Source organism: Zingiber officinale, chromosome 7A (assembly GCF_018446385.1).
Source record: "Zingiber officinale cultivar Zhangliang chromosome 7A, Zo_v1.1, whole genome shotgun sequence".
Taxonomy (NCBI): domain Eukaryota; kingdom Viridiplantae; phylum Streptophyta; class Magnoliopsida; order Zingiberales; family Zingiberaceae; genus Zingiber; species Zingiber officinale.
Window position 1 is genome coordinate 1,549,398 of NC_055998.1, and position 24,502 is coordinate 1,573,899.

At 37.7% G+C, this 24,502-nt stretch overlaps 3 protein-coding genes across 3 annotated transcripts; 1 reads left to right on the forward strand and 2 right to left on the reverse strand.

Annotated features, from left to right (window-relative positions):
* Positions 1 to 5,502: 5,502 nt before the first annotated feature.
* Positions 5,503 to 7,611, reverse strand: LOC122001931. Its single transcript, XM_042556930.1, has 4 exons — positions 7,321 to 7,611; positions 6,042 to 6,104; positions 5,758 to 5,954; positions 5,503 to 5,662 (listed from the first exon to the last, which is right to left on the reverse strand). The coding sequence occupies exons 1-4, from the start codon at positions 7,609 to 7,611 to the stop codon at positions 5,503 to 5,505; spliced, it is 711 nt and encodes a 236-aa protein (XP_042412864.1).
* A 984-nt stretch (positions 7,612 to 8,595) lies between these two features.
* LOC122001932 lies at positions 8,596 to 9,920 on the forward strand. The gene is made up of 4 exons (XM_042556931.1): positions 8,596 to 8,709; positions 8,947 to 9,199; positions 9,418 to 9,537; positions 9,637 to 9,920. The coding sequence occupies exons 1-4, from the start codon at positions 8,596 to 8,598 to the stop codon at positions 9,918 to 9,920; spliced, it is 771 nt and encodes a 256-aa protein (XP_042412865.1).
* Positions 9,921 to 11,818: 1,898 nt separating this feature from the next.
* LOC121999836 (cytochrome P450 89A2-like) lies at positions 11,819 to 13,535 on the reverse strand. Its single transcript, XM_042554469.1, has one exon. The coding sequence runs from the start codon at positions 13,523 to 13,525 to the stop codon at positions 11,993 to 11,995; it is 1,533 nt and encodes a 510-aa protein (XP_042410403.1). The 5' UTR covers positions 13,526 to 13,535; the 3' UTR covers positions 11,819 to 11,992.
* Between the last annotated feature and the right edge of the window lie 10,967 nt (positions 13,536 to 24,502).

Sequence of the window (24,502 nt, forward strand, 5' to 3'; positions counted from 1 at the left end):
TTGTAGTTAAAAGGAAGATTTTAATTTTTGATAAAACTTTCCTTTTTTGTAATCATGTTCATGTTTAAAAAAGAGTTTTAAAATTAAATATTTTGTAGATTGAAAGAATGATTTTAATTTTAGAGAAAACTTTTCTTTTTGGAAATCATCCACATGTTTTAATAGAGAGATTTAAATTTATAAAATTTCCTTTTATAACCAACCATGAAGGGAAAAATTATTAAAGAAATTTTTATTAAAAATTTCCGAAAACAAATTAGGAAGTTTTAATTCTTGTGTTAAAACTTTCCTTGCTTGGAGCTATGAGGTGACTGACCATGTGGATTTAAGAAAAGAAAATTGGTTTTAATTAATTAAATTTTCTTTTTCATGGTAAAGAAAATAAGAAAGTTTTTATTTAAATTTTCCTTGTTTGCCAAGACCAAGGATTATAAAAGAGGGGGGTAAGGGTGCCTTCATGGGTAGCAACTCTATTCTATTTTTCCTCCCTCTCTTCCTTGGTGGTGGCTGGCCCTAGAACTTACTCTTCTCCTCTTCTCTTCTTCTTTAGTGGCCGGTTTCATCCCTCTCTTGGAGCTCTTGTTGGTGGCTAGTTCTAGCTTGGAGAAGAAGGAGAGAAAGGAGGCTTTGTTTCTAGCATCCCTTGGAACTTGGTGGTGGTGGCCGAAACTCTTCATCTCAAGGAGGAGTGCTTGGCCGAAACTTGCAAGGAGGAAGAAGAAGGGTTTGGGTGGTTCTCATTTCGATAGATCGTTGCCCACACAACACCCGAGATAAGAAGAGAAATACAGTAGAAGATCAAGAGGTTGTTGCTTACAAAGAAAGGTATAACTAGTAATTGTTTTCCGCATCATACTAGTTTTTTCTTTGTATGAATTTCAAACACAAGAGGCATATAATTCTAGGTTTCAAATTTGTGATTCGAGTTTATGTTTTTTTTTGTTTTTCGAATTTGTAATTTGATTGTTCCTTTTGGTTAAACCTAGGATTATATAAGAAAATTAAATATTAAATTTCATTGAAAGACTTTGTCTAGGAAGTGGTGGTTGCTCCCATATCCAAGAAGGTCTAGTGTCTCGCTATGTTTAACCTAGAAGCCGATTTCTGAAATTAATATTTAATTGAATTTATAAAATAGGTGGATTTGGATCAATAATATTAAGTATCGTTTGCGATCCAAGTCTAAACTATTAAGAACAGATAAGTTAAATTTGGAATCAATAATGTTAAGTTCCGTTTACGATTCTGAATTTAATTTCTAAAGAACACAATAGGTTATTAGGATAGGTTCGACACTTGTACAAATTTTTTGTACAGTGGAACCGGTACGATCTTCCTAAGACTAACCAACAAAAGTGACAGATTTGAGTAATCAAATTTAAATTTCAGGAACAGATCAACATTATATTCATTTTCTCATGTTTGAATTGTTTGCACCTGTGCCATCTCTAATTAATTGACAACAAATAAATCATCCAAAAAATACAAAGTACATAGCATCCAAAAAAACACAAAAGACACAAAGTATAGATAAATCATCCAAAATCAAATAATAAGTCTTACGTTACATAATAATAATCCAACAAGTATTCAAAATCTTCCAAGTACATAGCATCCAAATGCATAATACATAGCATCCAAATATTTATATCTCACATAACAAGTAAAAAAACTAATCATGTCATAGATTTTCTCCATCCAACATTTGAAGTAACAGGTCTTTACGATGTTCAAAAGGGCATCCAAGTAAAACTCTCAACATCTTCGAGCGTTGAACAAGAAACAAATAGCATATAGAAGTTATATGTTGCTCGATGCCTAATTGATTCAACAAACTCAACACTTCATGTTCAGGAATAAGAAGTTTATTTGACTTAATCATTTCATGTGTTGAACTCATAATGGCTTGAGCTACATGATCAATTGAATTACTTATATTCTCATCAACTCTATCTTTCTTTGCACTCTTGTTCTTTGATGATGATCCAAAAAAATGTCAGCTTGAGATTTAGATGATTCAGTTGGAATTTGGGCATCCTTATTAACTGCATCTAAATTGTCTAAATGAATTTTCTATTGAGAAATCATAAATTCAACTTCATCAATGATTTTAAAATTATGTCTACCAACATTATTCTCTACTTCTATGCTAGCTCCTCTTTTTTGCATTTTTGATGCAGTTTCAGCATATTGTTCTGTAGTCCTATCTTTTCCATATAATTGAACTAACTTCTCATAATTTTGAATAGGCTTGGTCTTCCATTCGGCAACTACTAATTCTATCTAGAAGTTACAATATAATTGCATTAAACATTCATTTATAGATAGTATCATAGAAGAAAATCAAATATAGTTTTCCAATGCATATTATGAAATACACCTCAATTAGTTGTTGTTAAACTTCAGGTTCAACAATGAAGAATTTTGTGATCGGATCCCATCCAAAATCACTCATACTATTCTTGAATATATCATAATATGAAAACCAGTATCTTTTAATATGTTTCATGTGATTTTGAATATTGTCCTTATCGATAAGTTTGTTGGGAAATTTTACTTTCAATTCACTCACAATATTTTCAAATGCATGTGTAGTAAAGGTTTCACCAACCCTATTGCCTATGTTATGCTGATTCAAATATAAATCAATAAGAGCATCATCCATTACTTTAATCCAAACACACTGATTATTCACCTTGCTTGCACTAGCATTTTGCAAGTCATTTTTTCGCATCCTTAAAAACAAAAATATATTAATAATGAAACACAATAACACAAATAGTCATATGATATAAAATCCAAATAACATAATAAATTAAAATGTCAACATTCATAGTCATACAAGAGAATTTATCTAAAATCATTAGATAACAAATAAACATAAACATAAATATCACATATTATAATTTAACCACACAATCACAACTATGGAATGCCTAAGCAATTCTCCATTCTTGCATCGTCAATACCATCTCTATACTATGATTTTCCTCTTGATGTTCACTATTATTATTAAGTTTAAGGTCAACCTTGACAAGCAAACCCTCATCTGGATCAGAATTAATCAAGTAATTGTGTAAAATACAATAATAGAGAATAATTTGTTTTTGTGTTTCAATTCCATAATGTGGCTCCATTGAACTTCTTATAATAGCAAAACTCCAAAAGCTCTTTCAATTGCATTGCGCAAAGAAGAATATCGAAGATTAAATAACTCTCGAGCATTTCGTGGTGGATTACGGCTATTCAAATGATAACATGCTCCTCGATATAGTGTAATAAGATAGCTTTTTAACATGAATCCAACATCAACAAGATAGTATTTTTCTAACAAAAAAGTTGTGTTATTAAATTGTAAAAGTAAGGAAAGTCTAATCACAATATATGTCATTTAATTTACCTTCAGGAATTTTAAGACAATTTTATTTGGTTAATGCATTTTTTATTATTCTCGAGTTAGATGTTGTCCCTTTCTACCCAGCTAAGACATAAGTGAATTTTAAATCAAATGTACATGCTGCTAAAATATTTTGAGTTGGAAAATCCTTTCGACCATGAAACTTTGGGGCATAAATGGGAGAAACTTTAACACGAATATGTGTTCCATCTATTGCTCCAACACAATCCTGATATACCATATCTAAATTATTAATAATTTTGAATATATAGATATGCAATTATACTAATCAAAAGATAAGAAAAATATTTTTACCTTAAAAAATAGATAGAATCGATTGCTATTGAATATTTTTGAAGGAACATGTGACCCATCTGGTTTATTGAGAAATTTATCTTCTAATTCAATTATAGCTCTTAAAACATTTGAAAATGACAACTCACTGTTTCTCCCGATCGATAGAAAAAGAAGCCAAGTGTACGATTTGTAACATTGTGACCTGGTAAATAGAATGATTTTGCTACTTGTTCTTCCATAGTGATTCTTGTTGTAGGTCGTAAACTACCTTATTTGACAAAAAGATTATACAATTCCACAAATACAGAAGGACTCATTCTAATTATATTACGACATTGATCATTAGTTAGCACTTTTGTCATTAACTCATTTCGAACATGTTCTCCTTGCACAACACGAGAAATTTGACTATTTTGTTTGTGCCTATTTTGTGCATACCAAGCTATAACTAAACAAACAACTTGTGCCAATGCGAGTTGATGCATACGATGCAGCTTAATGAAATCATTACGTTTACCATTTTCATCACCCATCTATAATCAAATAAATGGAAAAAATAAATAAATTATAAACAAGTAATATCTATGCTTTAAACCATAACAACTTTAGTCTTACTTCAAAAACACATCGATATTACCACACATACAAAATAGATAGAATAAGCACACATACTACCTTTGCTTGACTATTGGATCAATAGTTTTATAACTCAGTTTAACATTTAAAATTTAAAGATAAAGAATTTGTGTTTACTGATGTGGTATTAAGTTTAGTGTGCAAAGATTCAATAACCACTCATTCCTAAGCCAAGATAAAAATTTGAAGATCTATTTTAAAAGGAAGATGACATCTTAATGTGGGGCTCTCACTATTCCTTATTTAAAATTTTGTTGTCCATTTTGATCTTTATTACTACCTCCTGTTAACCTTCCCACCCTCTCTCTCTACTACTTTGTTATATTTGTATGTTAAGATCTCTCGTTAAACTGTATTGTATACCAAATCTATGTATCTTGTTATTTCATTAAAATTTTAGAGGTAAATCCACTTCTTAAAAAAAAATCAAATTACTTCTAAATTTAGAATGTGTTTTTGACGCTCCTTTTGCCGAAGTTAAGCATGACTATTATACCTTCATAAATGTTAAAATTTAACCTTTTGGATTAGGTATGATACATCAACATCAAAATAAAATTGATAAATTGTTTCATGTTGAAGTTTTTGTATGTATAATTTGTAAGCAAATTATATGGTGGTAAAAGGCGAATACGCTCGCCCCCAGCGTCCCCGTCAACCCGCCTCAGGGCCAATTACATGACTATATGACATGATAACAACAATGTGAACTTATATCATCGAGCATTGATCATCAGTGAAAATAGAGGAACCAGTAAAGGAAAAATTGCTACACAGTAGATAACAGAAGTAGAAGAAAAGATTAGGGTTACCTGTCTTTGGAGAGATATGCTACAAGGGTCGGCGTCGGCACAGATGCTGTGGAGTGCGAGAAGTTGTGTAGTCACCTAGTTGAGCAATGGAACGAGGAAGATGAAGCAACAGTGTAACAAGAGGAATAAAAGAAACCTAAAATACCACTTGGGAATTAATATTATGAACAGGGATAAAATAGGAATAAAAGTTTTCTTAATTCCCCTTACTCTTCCTTACACCCTAATTTGGGGTGTAAACAAATCTTTTATTTCATAGGTAAGGATGGTTAAAACTTACCCTTCCTTACCTTTCCTTTCTTTGGCTCACCCCCTCCCAAACAAGGTTAAAATTTTTTCTTCCCCTTATTTCCCTTTCCCTCACTTGCTCCCAAACAGAGGGTTCGTCTCAAACACCAACTCCATCTCAATATTGGTTTTAGTCGCCGACATCGTTTCTGTCATGACTCCAGATCCTGACACCTTCTCAGTCTCAGTCTCCATCTCAGTCGCCAATATTGCTTTTGTCTCAACCTCGCATCTTTATACCTTTCCAGACTTAGCCTTAGATCTTGACACCCTCTAAGTTTCAACACCAACTCCGTCTTAGTCTTGGTTTCGGTCTTATTCACTGACATCGCTTTAGTCTTGGCTCTGGATCTTGACACTTTCTCAGTCTCAGCCTCAAATTCCGACACCCTCCCAGTCTCAATCACCGACTCCTTCCCAGTCTCAGTCACTGATATGATCACTTTTGTCTCAGCTCCGGATCCTAACTCCTTCCCGGTCTTAGCCTCAATTGCCAATATACCTCGATGTCTCGGTCTCAGTCGCTGACACCCTCCACATGTAGTATTCTGGCATCGTCTCTGTCTCGACCTCAGTTGCCGATATATTCACTCAGCCTCAATCATGGATACATTCCACACTTCAGTCTCATATCTTGCCATAACATCTAACTCAGCCTCAGTTGTCAACACCCTCTAAGGATCAACATCGAATCTCAACTTGTCCATTCTCAAGGCTACCCTGCATTAGCCTTATTCCTTCGTCTATCCTTGGATCAAACTCATACTCCATGTGGCCTGTTGAAAGCACACGAGGGGCACGTGGATAAGGAGACAACATAATTGTCTCCTTTATGATTTTGCTCCTCTATGAATATTCTAGAATATATGACACCATCTAAATCGAGAGAGAGTTATGAGGTTATCAGATCTAATCCACTATATGCATTCTTCCAAACATGTGGTATTTGTTGAAAATGGGAAGTAACTAAAGGTTATATTGTCAGATCTAGTCCATTGGCTTATATAAGGATGATGGAGGAGTACTTAATGCAATGTCATCTAACAACTATATAGACCTTAGACCATCTTTAACCAGTGCCCTTTTACACCAAAATGGTGTAAAAGGGACACCAAATCTCCTAAATGGAGACCCCAAAACTTGCACAAAAATGGTGCAAGTATGGATTTTTTAAATATAATATATTATAATATTAAATTTATATTTAAAATATTCTTAAATATTATAAATTAATATTATTTAATTTAATTGAAATTATTATGTAAATTTTATATATTATAAATTTATATTAGTTATTAACTTAAATAATTAATATTTAAAATATTTGTTATATTACTAAGATTATAAATATATTAAAATTTACAATATTGGTAATTTCATAACAAACACATAATTAAACATTTAAAATTTCAAAATACATAACATATAGTCCATCATACAATTTAAAGATACCACAAACACTAAAATAAGTATACATTTAAATAACTACAATAACATTGCAATACTAAACAAATCAATGTTTAATATTCTGAAAAATCACCTCCTAATAAACCATCGAAATAATCATAAAATTTACCGGAACCATTCAAAGGATCTTGAGATCCTTAGTTTGTCCTTCTTCTTAAGACGAATTGATCCTAGATCCTTCTCCTTGATGTGGAATTGATTGAGATTTTTTATTTTCGGTCCTCTTTTGCATAATTCTGACTTGTTCACCGTGAATAAATTCACGCATTATCGAATCAACAATGGTATTCAAATCTTTGAATACAATTTTATTTCTTCCTTGAACATAGCAACATTGGTACTTCGATCCAATGCCACAACAAGTTCGTCATTCTGTGAAACCATTTTACTGAATTATTGTTTATTCTTTCTCTTCAGTTTTACTTTCTTCACCCCAATAGGTCGTTTAGTTGAAGTACCACCACTGTCTGAATCAGTGATGTTAAGATTAAACGAAGAGACATGTGGAGATGAAGGTGAATAAACATCTTTCTCGAGATTATATGATTGAGAATAATCAGCTTGAGCAATTTGTCGTTGCACTCTCGTAGATGCAGCTTTGATGTTGTCACTGTTGAATTTTTCAATACCTTGAAGAATGCTCCACACATGTCCAAATTTGAAGCCCTTTGAGTAATTAGGGTCTTGTTCTAATAACATTTGAGCACGATTCATCTGTAAGAAAAAAAATACAATTATAAAACAAAATTAATAACTAAATTAGATATTGAAAACAACTTGGATAGTCTACAAAAGAAATAATGAAAACAACTTACAATATCTTCTTCTGATGCTCCACTTGGATTCAATTATTCGATTTGTCTTATGCAACCCTTCAATTTGGAAACAATAGCAATGATAGTATTCATTCTTTTTTGTAATGATCTTCTCGGTCGCTCTGAATTTTTAAAATTTGGATCTTGATTATACTCTATCTCAACTCTTGCCCAAAATTGATCCTTTTTTTGGTTGATTCCTATGATTGGATTTTGAGGAATATGAAGATAAACATGACATAAATGTTTATCTTCAACAACTGAGTAGAATGATGAACGAGAATTCGAACTCATTTTTTTCAAGAGTAAAGGTGCATTGTGATGGTCCTGTCTAGTATGCCATTATATCGGAAAAAATTATGTGCATTGTATAAGATTTGTGTGTACATTGTGATGTCCCGTCACCTGCAAAAATAATAGTATTGTGTGTGCATTGTGATGTTCTATCTTCTGAAATAATTATAATAGTGTGTGCATTGTGATGTCCCGTCATCTGCAAAAATAATAGTGTTGTGTGTTCATTGTAATGTCTCGTCTCCTGAAATAATTATTATGATGTGTGCATTGTGATGTCCTGTCGCTTGTAAAAATAATAATGTTGTGTGTGCATTGTGATGTCCCATCTCCTGAAATAATAATAATGGTGTATGCATTGTGATGTCTCTTCATATGAAAAATAATAATATTGTGTGGCATTGTGATGTCCTATCTCCTAAAAAAATAAGAGTGTTATGTGTTCACTGTAATGTCTCATCTTCTGAAATAATTATAATAGTGTATGCATTGTGATGCTCTGTCATCTACAAAAATAATAGTATTGTGTATACATTATAAATACATACCATAACTGAAAACAATTTAATCACATTCTTTATCTCAAAAAATGAGTGCTAGATACGAAGGTACATCAAATTTATCATCCTCAAGCTCTGAAGATGATGATATATTTGAAGCACACAGAAGGCTTATCACTCAAGCGATCTACGGAAACAATCAGGTTATTTTGAAACATCTGAGTGAAGAAAGCAACAAAGGCAAACATCAAGGATCTATTCCTGGTCACATATTGATCAATCATAATAGAGAAGCTGCAGATCATAATCTATTCAATGATTACTTTGCCGAAAATCCTACATATAATGTTGCAATGTTTCGAAGAAGATTCCGAATGGGAAGAAATTTATTTATGTGTATTTTTAATGAGGTTAGTAATCATGATAATTATTTTGTGCAGAAAAGAGACGGAGTTGGAAAACTTGGTTTGTCAGGTTTACAAAAAATGACAGTTGCATTTCGAATATTGACATATGGTGTACCGGCAGACGCTACTGATGAGTACATCAAAATAGGAGAATCAACTTCCATAGAAAGTGTGAAAAGATTTTGCCGTACTGTTGTTGAAGTATTTGGAGGACAGTACCTACGATCACCCAATGCTAATGATGTTGCCAGACTTCTTCATATTGGTGAGCATCATGGTTTTCCTGGTATGTTGGGTAGTCTAGATTGCATGCATTGGAGGTGAAAAAATTGCCCAACAACATGGGCTGGGCAATATTCTAGTAGTAGTGAAAAGCCAACAATTATTCTAGAAGTTGTAGCTGATTACGATCTTTGGATATGACATGCATATTTCGGTTTACCTGGATCTAACAATGACATTAATGTATTGGAGTCTTCTCATCTTTTTCTAACCTTGCTCCAGGTATTGCTCCCCCTACTCGTCATGTCATTCAAGGAAAAGAGTACAATATGGGTTACTATTTAGCTGATGATATATACCCAAAATGGTCTACACTTGTTCAAATAATTCAAGATCCACGCGGTACAAAGAATAAGTTGTTTGCAATGAAATAAGAGGCATGTAGAAAAGATGTTGAACGAGCATTTGGAGTGCTCCAATCATGCTTTACAATTGTTGCAGGACCTTCACGTTTTTGGCAGAAAAATATTTTTCATGATATAATGACTTCATGTATTATTATGCATAATATGATAATTGAAAATGAGCGCGATATGAATACCTCAATTGTTGATCAAGATAAAGTCTCGTCGGCTGCAGATGTTGATACAACAGTAGATGACAATACCCGATTTCAAAAGTTTCTTGCTAGATATGAAGGAATCAAAAATAAAAATGTTCACTTTGCCCTTAGAAATACATTAATTGAGCATTTGTGGGAGCAATTTGGTAATTCTGATAATTAAGGTTATGTATTATTGATGAAGTGTTATTTGTTTTATGAAAATATTTTTTAAAAAATTATCTAAATTGGTTATGATTGTGTATTATCTTTAAATATTAAATATTAGTATGTTTATTAAATTATCTCTAACAAAATTACAAAATACTAATTTTAATTTTCTTGTAACTAAAAACATAATATCATAAAAATTAGTTATCATGTACAATAAAATTTTTAATTTTAATAGTAATTATTATCGTAATAAAAATATTTAACAAATTAATATGTATGTTGAATAATAAATTATAAGATGAAAAAATAGAATATTCTAAAGAATATTCCTTTTAGTGTAGGAAATGATGTGCATTGGTTGGAGTTGAAAAATTTTTTGGTGCTCAAATGACACTAAGGTGTCGTTTGGTTTTTTCCTAGGAATCGGAATGGAAATGAGTATCATAGTATTATGGAATGAGAATGGGTATGAGCTTGGGTATCATTCTTAAAAATCATGTTTGGTTAGTTGAATATTTTCAATCGGAATGAATCGCGCGAAATTTTCTTTTTTATCCTTAGAGGAAAATAAGAGAAAAAATTAGATGAGAGGGAAAGTTGAATGTGAGAGAAACATATGATGAGAGACAATGATGAGAGAGAAAGTATGATGAGAGAGAAAGTGTGATGGAAAAATGAAGAGAGAGAAAGTATGATGAGAGAAAATGAGGATAGAGTGCGTGATAGGAGAGATTAAGAAGAAAAAAATATGATGAGAGAGAAAGAGTGATGGGAAAAAAATTAAGAGAGAGAAATTATGATGAGAGAAAATGAAAGATTGAAGAAAGAGAAAGTATGATGAGAGAGAAAATGGGTTGAGAGAGAAAGAGTAATGAAAAAAATGAAGAGAGAGAAAGTGTGATGAGAAAAATGAGAGTTTAAGGAGAGAGAAAATATGATTAGAGAAAATGAGGAGAGAGAGTGTGATGTGAGAGAATGAAGAGTGAGAAAGTGTGATTAGAGAAACTACGGAGAGAATGGTAAGAGAGATTGAGGAGAGAGAAAGTATGATAAAAAAATAGGAGAGAGTGTGTAATGAGAGAGAAAGTGTCATGGAAAAGAATAAAGAGAGAGAGAATAAGGAGAGAGAGAGTGATGGGAGAGAATGAAGAGAGAGAAAGTGTGATTGGAGAAAATGAGGAGAGAATAGTAAGAGAAATTGAGAAGATAGAAAGTATGATGAAAAAACGATGAGAGAGAAAGTGTAATGGAAAAGAATGAAGAGAGAAAAAATAAGGAGAGAGAGTGTGTGATAGGAGAAAATATAGAGAGAAAATTATAGAGAATGTATGATAAGAGAGAAAGTATGTTAAGAGAGAAAATGTGATGATAGAATGAGGGGAGAGAAAATATGATGAGAGAGAACAAGGAGAGAGAGTGTGAAATGAAAAAAAAATTGAACAAATATACTAAGGATATTTTTGTCCAAAACTTAATTCACATTCCTATTTCATCAAACCCCAAGGGAGGGGATGAGTTTCATTCATACCTAAGTTTTTGATTTTCATTTCAAAATCTTGATTTCATTCCCACCAACCAAACACAATGTTTAGGAATGAATTCATTCCCACATTTCTAAACCCTTAAACTAAAGCCACCTAAATTGATATTTAAAATGCACTAAAATAAATTTTATGATTAGAGATGGTCTCAGAGAGAGCGTAAGAGCCCAGGATTTTAGATTCTCTACACCTCCACCGTATTATCCTTTGTTTTTCTTTCTTTTAGCATTGTATTTCAAATAAATCTTGAATGTCAGAGACTCTACACCAGTATAACCATCTTTTAAAAAGCGTCTTTCCAGTTCGTTGATCCTCTGTGAGTCAGCCTATTCGTTGACCGATGATGTAACTATATTTGATGAAACAGTAACAAAACTACATTTCATAATAAATTTTATCATGATTAAATTACTCATTTTCCTGGACATGGAAAACTAAATTGTTTATTAAAGGAAAGTCAACCAGCAAACCCCCTCCTTTTATTTTTTACTTTATAAATTAACGCAGCACTTGTGCCCCTCGTTGAAGGATGAAGCTTCTCCTACTTTCTCGGAATGATACGAGCTCTCAGAGGAGTCTTCATTACAGTGGTGAATGCTTCCTTCTCCGTTAAGTCCACTTCTCCTTCTGCTTCCCACTCGAACTCCTTCACCAAATTCGCTACGAAGTACTCGAGGTGTAGCACGGCCAGTCCCAGCCCAGGGCAAATCCGCCTCCCCGCCCCAAACGGCATCATCTTTATCTCCCTGCTCCCTGTGATGTCCACCGCCGCCCCTTCGCCGCCCTCCAGGAACCTTTCCGGCTTGAAATCCATCGGATCCTCCCATACCTTCTCGCTCCAGTTCATCCCCACCACCAGGAAGTTGACCTCCGTCCCCTTGGGGATGTGGTACCGCCCGCCGCACAGGCTCACGTCCTCCATCGCTCTGTGCGGCAGCAGATACTGCCCTGGCGGGTGGCGCCGCAGCCCTTCCATGACCACCGCCCTCAGGTACGGAATTCGTTGCAGCTGATCTTCTTTCACTGCCTCGTCCGCGCTGCTGATGCGAAGAATCTCCTCCCGAAGCTTCGTCTGGATCCGCTGGTGCTTCACCAGGTTCGCCATGATCCACTCCAGCGCCGTCGAAGTCGCGTCCGTGCCCCCGTTTAAGAACTCGGAGCAGAGCGCCACTATCTCGTCAACCGTCAGCTTCCGGCCTGCCTCCTCCGATAGCTCCATATCCAGAAGAGAATCTACGTAGGAGTGCACGAATCTATCGGATGTTTCCTTATCCGCCGTCGATCCCAGCGCCTTCTTGCTCTGCTTTCGTGCTTCGATCAGGGGAAGGTACACCTGCTTCTTTTTTAAGAACATTTCCCTCGCCCTCCTCAATCTGTTTCGAAAGAGGTACGCCGTGATGCTCGGTAGGAAGAAGAGCACGTTCAAGTTCTCCTGGTAGAGGAGCAATCTCCGAGTCTCCGCCTTCACCTCATTAAGCTTTCCCTCGTCCAACTTCTCGCCGAAGCACATGAGCACGAGCAAGCAAAACATGGCGAACTGGAAGCTGTCTTTAACTACGACCGCGCCGTCCTTGTCTTCGGCCCGATCCCGGAGGTTCCGGACCAGCACGCCGAGAACCCACTCACGACCGCCAGCGTAGATCTTGACTCGCGAGGGGTGCAGGATGTCGGACACGAGGTTGCGGCGGAGGTGGCGCCAGAGCGGGTCGTTCCCGCCGGAGGAGACTGTGTGCTGGCCTGCGCTGACGAAGCCAAGGGCAGGCAGCGGGGGCGGTCGGTCGGCGAGAGCGGAGCTGTGCTCAATCAGGGCTGCGTGGGCGATGTCGCCGTCCGAGATGAAGACAACGGGCTCAGACCCAATGCGGAGGGTGACGACGGGGCCGTAGGTGGCGTTGAGGTCGCGGAGGACAGCGACGAGGTCCACGAGGGAATGGCGGAACCAAATGAGGTTGCCGAAGAAGGGAATGTAGGGCGGACCAGGCGGTAGCGACTTCCGACTGCCATGGCGGCGAAGGAGGCAGAGGAAGAGGAGAGTGGATGAGGCAAGGGAGAGGAAGACGAGAAACCAGTACATCTCCGTGGCGCGCTCTGTTTAATTCATACAAACGCCGTGTATTTATACTAGCACGCACACGCTACGATCGAAGCTCGAAGAAAAAATACTAGTAAATGGTGGGATTAATTAATAATTCTGAGTTAATTCCATGAAAAATTACTTTTCAATTCTGTGAGCGAAATTGCGTGGTGCATTCGTAGAGAAACTGAGTCAAGATAATGTTATTGAAGTGTGGTGCGTACGATCGAAGGAATGCCGTGGTCAGCGGTTCGTATCCCATTTAAGGTGGGACCGTCCCCATCTTAATAATCTTAATACTTGATGAATTTTTAATAAAAACTTACAGTTGACAAAGGCACGACTCAAGCTTTTAATATTAACGTTGCTACGTGAGCTGGAGGGGGAATTCAAGTTCCGAAGCTTGCCGACGAAGCAACCGATGATTGACTATTTTTTGAGACACTTAACTTGCAAGCGATGCTTGAAATACATGTAGATGACGTACTAATTCGTAAGTAGGGTTCATAATTGATAAGGTGAGGATGAAGGATCCCATCTTATTATTATGGTAGAGATTAAAAGGAGATTAAAATCAAGACGGAGATGATACCGGTTAAGGATCTCATCCTATTGTCATGATGGAGATCAAAGGAGGTTAAAGTCAAGGCGGAGATGATATCGGTCGGTCGGGTGAGGCATGCCTCGACGGGGAAGGCGACTCCGACTTGTCGTTACCTTCGATACGGGGAGCAATCAAACAACCGACGCTCAAGGGAGACAATGTGTAGAGGTCGAGCCGAGCAGCTGCCCGGCTCAGCCAGACAACAGAGATATGAAAAGTTCAACTTGGCCGAGCGGCTATTTCACTACCCCTCGCATGTGCAACAGACTTCGATTGAGTAGCTACCTCGCTCGGCCCGACGACGACCTAGCCGCGCAGAGTCCACAGGAGGTCAACGTGAGCACCACATCCCCAACTTTCCGTCTCTTCGACTTTCGGACAGGATTATATTTGGCGTCATCTGTGGGAACATTACTTGCATCCAAGCTGAGAAGATGGAGAACGCTGAACGACTGACCACCATAATGCTCACCCAAGAGGAGCTTAAGATGCTCATTCAAGCCCGAGCAGCAAAAATGATCGAGCAACAACAACAACAAGCGTTAGCCGATCGGCTAGCGCCACAACCTGCAACATTGGCAGCCGATAGGCGAGCGAGGCAAGAAGACCGAGCGGAGCAACTCTCCGTATGGGGGCAGAATAGAAGGCTGACAGCACACAGGGGGAAGCACCACCCACACCGATCCCCTTCCATCGCGCCTTATTCCAAACCCCCTCGGAGATAGCCCAAGCGGATCAGGAGTGGGGATCATCTTCAGATGATGCTCTCGTTCGGGATGCACGGAAAGGCAAGGCGCCCCGAAACAACGCATCTCCCGAATAGATCAACCGTCAGTTCTCAGAGGAGATTTTACAAGACCCTCTGCCCAGACACTACACCCTGTTGGCGATCGGGACATACAACGGATCGATTGATCGAGATGATCATTTGGATCGGTTCGACAATGAAGTCACGCTGTACCAGTACACGGATGGAGTAAAATGATGAGTCTTTCTCACTACGCTCTCCGGATCGGCACGACGCTGGTTTCGAAGACTGCCAGACGTCTCAATTTGAAGCTTCAAAGATTTCCGAGCCGCATTCTAGCATCATTTTGCCAGCAGTCAATGCTACCAGAAGACGAGTGTCAACCTCTTTGCCCTGAAGCAAGGGTCCAAGGAAGCGCTCCGAGCGTACATCCAACACTTCAACCAAGTAGCCATGGACATCCCCTCGATCTCGTCCGAAACAATGATGAACGCCTTCACCCAGGGGCTCTCCGAGGGAGATTTTTCCGATTGCTCATTAGGAAGTCGCCCAGGGATTTCAACCACATGTTCAAGAAGGCCAACGAATATATCAATATGGAAGAAGCCCAGGTGGTTAGAAGAAAGGAGATGTTGACCGAACATTCGGCGTCGACCGAGCGCCAACTGTCAAGCAGCCATCAGCCACCCAAGGGTCCAAGGGCTGAAGGAGCACGACTACACCAGGAGACCAGGGCGCATGTCGTATAGCATGTGGCATCCGGTCGACCGAAGGCGTCGAAGGACAAGGTATGGACGCCGATGTTTTGTTCGTTCCACCAGTCGACAACCCACAACACGCGTGACTGTCGCGGTATAACATCAATTGTTAGCCGGCCGGCACCATGAGGATACCGTCGCCGATTTCCCTCTCCCGATCGGCGACAGAGACATAGATCCACTAAACGACGGGAAGACGGCAGAAGGGGTGCCTGAATGCCATCACCAACAGGGGCGGAACCAGAAAAAAAAATTCAGGGGGACTAAATTGTATAGATATTTTTTTGTGCGACTAAATAAAAATATTTAATAATTAAAGTTTTACATCAACCCTTGCATAATATACGATACTGCAAAAACTATACACATGAAGTCTGAAATCTAACTGACAAAGAAGTTAAGCTCTAGCCTATTCATTTCCAGTGTGTTGATCCCTCCAAGGCTCTAACTCTTGCATAATATACTTTGTTGCAGAAACTGCAGCCAAATAAACATGAACGTCACTCACATAAATCATAATATGCATGAAATTTTCATGACAAATAGTGTAGAACATAGCAAAAAAAGAGATTCAGAATTTTGAGGAATCAATGATGAACAAAGACCACTTTAATAGCAAATATTTGTGCCAATACAGAAGCAATAAGAAATAGTTGTATATCTTATTTTGTAACCTACTTGATGACTAACAACATGAAACACTCTCCATGCAAAAAATATTAGCTTATTAACTTAATCGCAACCAATTGATCTTGTTGAATACTTAGGATTCTCATTTAAACCATATAACAAATTGCAATACTAATACTTATAATATGTGATTGAAATGATATTGTTAGAATTTGCCAAGAGTCCAAGAGACTAGAACCTGAGAGCCTTTCCCTTGTCCCACTTAATACTTGACCGAATCTCCATAACTTGATAAATTAATATTGAGAACATTTGATCTAACTTGTAAGAAAAAAAACTTGGAAGTTTAGGAAAGATTAGTCTACCTTTCTTCCATAGGTGAGCTTCATTTCCAGGTTGGCACAGAAGTCTACGACGGCCGACGAGTCGGTACAAAAGGAGATAATTAGATTCTACGAGATTGCATTCGTTGAAAATGTTGTAATATTTGCTCATTTTCAATTGTAGAAAAAATATCCTTTTCAATATATACAACTAGACTGTCATTCATCCATTCATCTTCCATTCTATTGCGTAAATCAGTCTTCACAGTCTTCATTGCAGAAAAAACTCGTTCAACCGAAGCAGTTGCAACTGGTAAAACTAATGCCAACTCTATCATACGATAAACCAATGGGAACACCAAATGTTTTTCAGTCTCAACCAACTTCTGAGCAAGAATTCTCAAGTCATCAATTGAAGAAAAGTAAGGATCATCCCGCAGATTATAAAAGTAACTCATAAGTTGTTGTTCCAAAAATAAAAAATTAGTACCACAGAAGTCCTCGGGATAAAAATCAACAAGATGGATGAGTTTGTGAACATCAAATTGAGAGAAAGAATTTCTTAGATGAAGACATGATATGCAACCAAGTAATTCAGTACTAACTTCTGAAAAACTATTATTCATCTCTTGTATAATTAAATCAACAACCTAGCATTCAAATTTGCAACCATGGTAACATTAATAATCAATGAAATCTCTTTAACAAAAAAAAAATATATTTTTAGAAATAATACTTGACAAAAAATCTCCACACGATAATGATGAAAATTGGTGATGAGTTGCCCTCTACGCCTGCCATGACCACGAGTTAGCATGTTGTCCTCCAATCAAGTATTGGAATCATATTCAATTCACAAAATGTGTTAACTTGTTCCAAAATTATCTGCCATCCATCTTCCCTGAAGTCTTGTAGTCTACATTTCACACTTCTAACCAAGGACATGGCTTGAACAATAGTTTGATACCCTTGTTGTAGGGAAAGTGATAACTCATTTGTAATTCCCAATATATACTTCATCAAATGTAACACAAAAACAAATTGATAACTCTTCATCTTTTCAATTAAACCTGCGACAATACCTTTATTCGCAGAATAAGAGGCATCATCATGTACATTTCCTAACACTTCTATCACTGAAGACCACATAGAGCATAAACGAAGTAATGTTAAGTAATGTGATCCCCTACGAGTATCTCCAGGTCTTGTTAAACTAGTTTATTGATTTTTTCCTTTTCCACCAGTAATTTCTCCACTTTCAAATTCAAAATCTTTCTAAGTTGATCTCTGCTCTTACAAGATGCTCCAGATATATTCACAATCATGGTTATATACCCAAAAAATTCACTCACGGTAAAATTGTCATGGGCAACAGCAACAAGAACTAATTGGAGTTGATGAGAGAAACAATGAACATACATTGCAAATGGATTTTCTTGTAGTATCAGGGATTTCAATCCATTAAACTTGTCATGCATATTTGAAGCTCCATCATATCCTTGGTCTCTCAATCTAGATACTGATAAACCATGTTGCACAAATAAAGCATCAATAGCTATTTTCAAAGAATGAGAACTAGTGTCAGGCACATGCACAACCGCAAGAAATCGTTTAATCACACATCCTTCTTTATTCACATATCTCAAAACAACTCTCATATGCTCCTTCACTGAACTGTCCTGAGCCTCATCAACCATCAAAGAAAAGAATTTATCTCCAATATCATTGATTATAGCAAGTGTGATCTCTGAAGCACAGTCACATGTTAAATCCTTTTGAATTTTTGGGGAAGTCAATTGATTGTTTGCAGGAGCATTTTGTTTTATAACTTTAGAAACCTCTTCATTTCGTTGACTATACCATTCAAGCAACTCAAGAAAATTACCTTTATTTGAAGAACTAGTTGACTCATCGTGTCCTCGAAAAGGTAACCCTTGCTTCAATAGAAAGCGTGTCACATCCAACATTGTTGTTAAACGAGTGCGATAATCAATTTTCATATCATGACTATGTACTCGTAAAATATTCCCCATACTATGCCTTTGATCTTGAAAAGCCTCAAATTGTATTCTAGTTTCATTGTGACAGCTATTCACAGTCCCCATATGACGATTGAATCTTTCTAATGCCCTTTTCCAATTGTTGTATCCATCTTTTATAAAGGCATTATCTACATTTTCTTTATTTAACGGTTTGAAAAGATAACACTAAAAACAAAATACAGCATCTTTTGATATGCTATACTCTAGCCATGTATATTTTTTATACCAAGTTCCTTGAAAACTTCGTTCTTGATTACCAAAAGTTATTTTCGGATACACATGACCATTTGATTGACAAGGCCCTCAGAGCACATACTCTCTTCGAGCTTGATCTCGAATAGCAATATCAAATTCTTCAATTGGGTTTCGTAATCCCAGATCACTAACAATATCATCCAAATTTAATTCTACACGGGATTGATTTTCCACTTGTTTAATAACATTCGGCTCATTAGAGGAGCCAGAGCCGGAACTACGAGTTTGTTTAAAAAATTTCTCCATATCCTACACAAATAAATAACTAAAAAAAATTATGTAATGGAAAAATATATGTTGAACTAAAACTTTAATAAACTACCACTACTAAGTACCAATATAATAGAATAGTAATGGAAAACTAAACTACAAATGTAATTCTGTACATTTTACAAAAAAAAAATCAAATAATAATGGAAAACTACCAATCTAATAGAAAACTAAACTTCAATGGTAAAATGGTATTCTGTACATTTTCAAAAAAAAAAAATCAAACTTTAAAAAAAAAACACAACAAATCTGAAATCTAAGTTCAAACCTTATGGATAAATGGCGCTGGAGCTTGGAAGTTGGATGGAGCCTTAGAGATTCGGTTGCCGGTTGGAGAATGGAGACTACTGTCGTCTGCCGCCGCTTGCCGCTTGGCTGTTCGCGAGCGAGACCGCGGGTCCACGACTCCACCGAGGTTCAGAGACACCGACTACCACACTTGGAGACTTGGTTGGAGGATTGGAGCCTTGGACTCTAGAGCCTTGGAGTAGACCTGACCACAGTTCGGAACCGACGGTTCGGAACCGCCGGTTCGACGGTTCCAGGTAGGTCGACCAACCCTTAACCTTAACCGCCCAAGACGGTTACGGTTCACTGTTGAGAACCGCCGGTTCACGGTTCGGTTCACGATTCGTTACGGTTCGTCACGGTTCAAGATTAATATGTTAAAAAAATTAAAAATTAAACATTAAACATTAAACATTAAACATTAAAAATTAGAAATTAAAATTTATTAAACAAAGGGCTTGCACTTATTTAAGTTGCCTACGTATCCCTTTAGGGGAATCAAAGCCCACGTAGTTCTTTTACATTTTTTATCCTTTTACATTTTCATTCACTTCCATTTCTTGTTCTTGTCGTATTTGTTCCTTCAGTATCAAAATCTTCAACTTCGTCATCTGAAAGTTGCATTCCTTGGATTCTTTTCTCCGCTCTGGTCCAATCGTTCAGTAATGCTTGGGCTTCCAAGCAGTCGGGAGACAAAGTTGATCGTCGTTCATCTAATATGTTGCCGCCGGCACTGAACGTTTGCTCCACAGCAACAGTTGACACTGGACAAGCTAAAATTTCTTTTGCGATCACGGAGAGAACGGGAAAGCTTTGAGCCTTCTGTGACCATCACTTTAAGATATCGAAATTTTCGCTATCTGCTTCATTAAAATCAAAAGAAGTCGTAAAATAATTCTCAAGTTCCTGTGTGGAACTTGAGGATCCCCGTGGACGTTTTGTCCGTTCTTTTAATAAGAGTTGTGCTTTTGTAAGTTTTAAATTACTACTAGTAGTTTGTTGAATTTCAGAAATATTAATTTGTGTTCCATATTTTGCATAATATTGATTATAAATATCATATAAATAAATTCTAACATTGTATATAATATTAGCTGGATCAGGGGAAGAAGAATCTTTAATTGGAATTAAAGCATCATAATATAAAGTTAACATTTCTTGTAAAACTTCTAATTTAAATCTAGGATCTAAAGAAAATGCAATTAAATAAATTTCAGGAATTAAATAAAAATATTTTTTCCATTTAGTTTTCATAGCTAAGATGCAAGGAGATAAAGATTCATTATTAATATGTTCATTTAAAACTAATACTATATTAGAAAAATTTTCTAAAACTAATTGAGCAGTGGGATAATAAACACCGGAAAGTTGTTCGGTTGCATCATTAAATACTTTTAAAATTTCACAAATACTACTACAAATATTCCATTGTTGTGAAAATAAATATATATTAGTATTAGTGTTTTGTGCAAAAAATGAACATAATAATTCTTTATATTGAAATGAATCTTGTAATAATTGGTATGTTGAATTCCAACGTGTTGGTACATCACGTGGAAATTTTTAGGTCTCATTCCATTAATTTTACAAAACCTACCCCATTGTTTCATTATAGATGGATGAGACCATAAATAAGAAATTGCAATTCTAATTGGTTTAATATAACTTTCTAAAATTTTTAAACCATCTTGAACACATAAATTTAAAACATGGCATACACAACGAATATGAAAAAATAAACCTCCAATAATAGGTTGACAAACAAATTTTAGATCATCTATACAAGCGGTATTAGAACTAGCATTATCTAATGATATTGAAAATATTTTATGAGTTAAACCATATTCTTCTAAAATTAAACATAATAATTGTGCGATATTATGAGCATTATGTGATTCATCAAAAACTCTATAAGCTAATAATCTTTTTTGGAGGTTCCAAGAGTTATCGATCCAATGGCAAGTCACACCCATATACGAATGTGTTTGCCAATGATCACTCCAAATATCGGAACATAAAGAAACTTTATTATCTAATTTACTAAATTCATCAATTAAATTCTTTTTTCCTTATTTTACTAATTTTTTAATTGTACGAGTAAGTGTAGTCCTAGGAACACGTTTAGCACATGGATTAAGAGATTCTTTACAAAAATCTTCAAATGTGCATTTAGATCCAAAACTAAAAGAAAGATGTTCTACGGAAATAAATTTAGCCAATGATTTTCTTAATTTATTATCCGAATATAAAAGTAAACCGGAATCGGTACTACCACTAGTTGAAGAAAATCTTGATAATTGTGTTTGAGAACGGTCGAGTCCATATTCCGTCGGGTGCTTCGTTTCTACATGTCGTTTCAACGACCCATAGCCGCCGCCGGCTTGGAATTTGTAGGAAGCATTGCAGTGCTTACATTTTGCACGTATTTCTCCCGACGGAAGAGTGACCTTCTCAAAATGTTTAGTAAAAATAGAAGACTTTAGAGGAGGAAGTTCCCGAACCTTAGAAGTAATTGCATCGGTACTTCCTTGTGTTTCGGGTGTCGGATTCAGAAGATGCTCGATCTCATCATCGGTGGATTGAATGTTGTGATCTTCCTCCCGCGGATTCATTATTTGCTTTCCCTTCCGAGCTCGAGATGATGCACCTCCGCGGCCTCCTTCCATTGTAATTGAAAATTGAAAACGAAAGCGCGTAGAGATTAGAGAATACGAAAATGAGATTAAGAGTAGAGAAAATGTGTGTGAAAAATGATGAAATGAGCTCTCTATTTATAGAGTTTTGATAGTAACGGACACTAAATCATAGTCATTGATCAAAAAACGGTCAAATGATCCTAACCGTTGAAAAAAAATACCTAAAAAACCCTCCCAATGGCTACGAACCGCCGGTTAACCGGCGGTTCTAACGGCTATGAACTGCCGATTAACTGGCGGTTCAAGCCGTTTTAAAAAATAATAATAATAATTTTGCGGCTGAACCGCCGGTTCAACCCATCGGTTAACCGGCGGTTCGCCAGTTTTTACACCCAATGAACCGGAACCGGCCTGGCGAACAGGGTCAACAGGCAACCGGCCCATTGACCCGGTTACGGGCCCGGGCCGGGTCCGGGCCAGACCCGACCCGGGGTCGGGTCTACCTTGGAGGAGAGTTAGAGTGAGAGAGGAAGAGGTTAGGGATTTAGGGTTTCCGTTGCCGTTCTACGAAGCAGAAGCGATGAGGGCAAACTGGCAAAGAATTAAAGAAAATAAAAGGCAAAGGTCGTGTTTAATGTTTTTACTTTTTTATTATTATTTCATTTATTTAACGTTGGGCCCACTTACTAAGTTATATATTATTTAATTAAAAATGCTAAGAATACGAAAACAAAATGCCTCGTTCTTCTTCGGCACGCACCGCACAGACGCACAGTGGCATAGGCGGATAGGCGAGCAGTGCCGCAGGCCCGCAGCAGCACCGCCGCATCGGTGCACGGCGCGCTGCGACACTGCGCCTACACCGGCATTGGCAGCAAGTGCCGTGGGCAGCGTCCAGGTGGGGGAGGCTGAAGCCTCCTCATCCTCTTGAGTCGCTCTGAAATTTTCTAGTCGCCTGACGATGTCAGTGGACGGCAGCCACGCGGGGGGGGGGGGATGAAGCCTCCCTCAACCCTCCCAGTCGGTCCGCCACTGATCACCAACATCAGCGGAGGGATAACATTACCCCTCCCGAGTCCCCGTCGAGCGAAATAGGTCATCCACTTGGGAAGAAGAAAATAGAAACAATGTTTCTTGAGGAGAGATAGGTATGATAGTCGGAGGACCAACTGACGGTGATTCCAATCGAGCCAGGAAGTCATACGTTCGCCGGTTAGAGATCCATGCCGTGGGATGCAACAAGGAGAAGGCCGAAGGGCCCCATATCAGCTTCGACCCCAACGACTTTGGGGGGGGGGTGGAGATCCCCCATGATGACACGTTGATTATCCGAGCAGTAATCGTTAACTACACAATTCACTAAACTTTTGTTGATACAGGGAGTTCGGTGAACATTATTTTTAAGAAGGCGTTCGATCAGTTGCAAATTGATCGAAGTGAGTTGCTGCCCATGACGACTCCGTTGTACGGCTTCACAGGGAATGAAGTACTGTCGCTCGGACAAGCCTGCCTGGCCATCTCGCTCGGAGAAGAGACATTGAGGAGAACCAGGACCACCAACTTCATCGTGGTGGATGTGCCGTTGACCCATAATGTCATATTGGGCCGACCGGCTCTCAACGAGTTCCGGACTGTAGTATCTACTTACTGCCAGAAAATAAAGTTCCCGATGGATGATCGGGTGGGAGAAGTTAAGGGTGATCAGCTGGCCACTCGGCGGTGCTACGTGAAATGGTCAAGTCCAAGGCTAGGAGCGCTCGGAAGACTCCGCGACTGGAGGTAAACGCGATCATTGAATAACCCCCTATCTTGGTATACGAAGAAAAGGAGGAGGTCCAGATCCACCCCAGCCGAGCGGAGGCAACAACCTTCATTGTCGTCGACCTGGAGAAGGAGAAGGCAGAGTTGGTCGCCTGTCTTAAACAAAATCACAATGTATTCACCTGGTTGGCACACGAGATTCCCGGCATTTCCCTGAGCGTGACTCAGCACGAGCTTCATTATGGCCAACGGAACGTACTGCTACAATCTCATGCTGTTCGGACTCAAGAACGTTAGAGTCACTTACCAAAGACTGATGAACAAGGTGTTCCGATGACAGATCAGCCGTAATATGAAGATATACGTCGATGACATATTAATTAAATCCCTCCGAGCTGCTGACTTATGCACAAATATCAACGAGACTTGCCGGGCGCTGAGGACTTATGGGATAAAACTGAGCCCCGATAAGTGTCTGTTCGGCACGAGGAGTGGCCGCTTTCTGGGCTACATAGTGACCGAGCGGGGCATTGAAGCCAATCCAAGCAAGGTCAAAGCTTTGCAAGACATGCCTCCGCCTCGGAACTTGATGGAAGCTCAAAGGCTGACTGGTCGAATCACGACACTGTCCAGATTCATCTCCAAGTCATCCGATTGGAGCC

Bases quoted from the DNA above. Each gene is read 5' to 3' on its own strand.
- LOC122001931 (XM_042556930.1), bottom strand. From the start codon at position 7,611: ATGAATCGTGCTCAAATGTTATTAGAACAAGACCCTAATTACTCAAAG. The intron at 6,105-7,320 runs GTAAAACTGAAG...GTTGATCCTTAG, and splicing joins GACCTATTGGGGTGAAGAAA to AGGGTGTTGACAACTGAGGC. The intron at 5,663-5,757 runs GTCAGTGAATAA...AAAGGTATAAAG, and splicing joins AGAGCCAAGACTAAAGCGAT to ATGCGAGGTTGAGACAAAAG.
- LOC122001932 (XM_042556931.1), top strand. From the start codon at position 8,596: ATGAGTGCTAGATACGAAGGTACATCAAATTTATCATCCTCAAGCTCT. The intron at 8,710-8,946 runs GTTATTTTGAAA...TATTTTGTGCAG, and splicing joins CGATCTACGGAAACAATCAG to AAAAGAGACGGAGTTGGAAA. The intron at 9,538-9,636 runs GTACAAAGAATA...CAATTGTTGCAG, and splicing joins AATAATTCAAGATCCACGCG to GACCTTCACGTTTTTGGCAG.
- LOC121999836 (XM_042554469.1), bottom strand. From the start codon at position 13,525: ATGTACTGGTTTCTCGTCTTCCTCTCCCTTGCCTCATCCACTCTCCTC.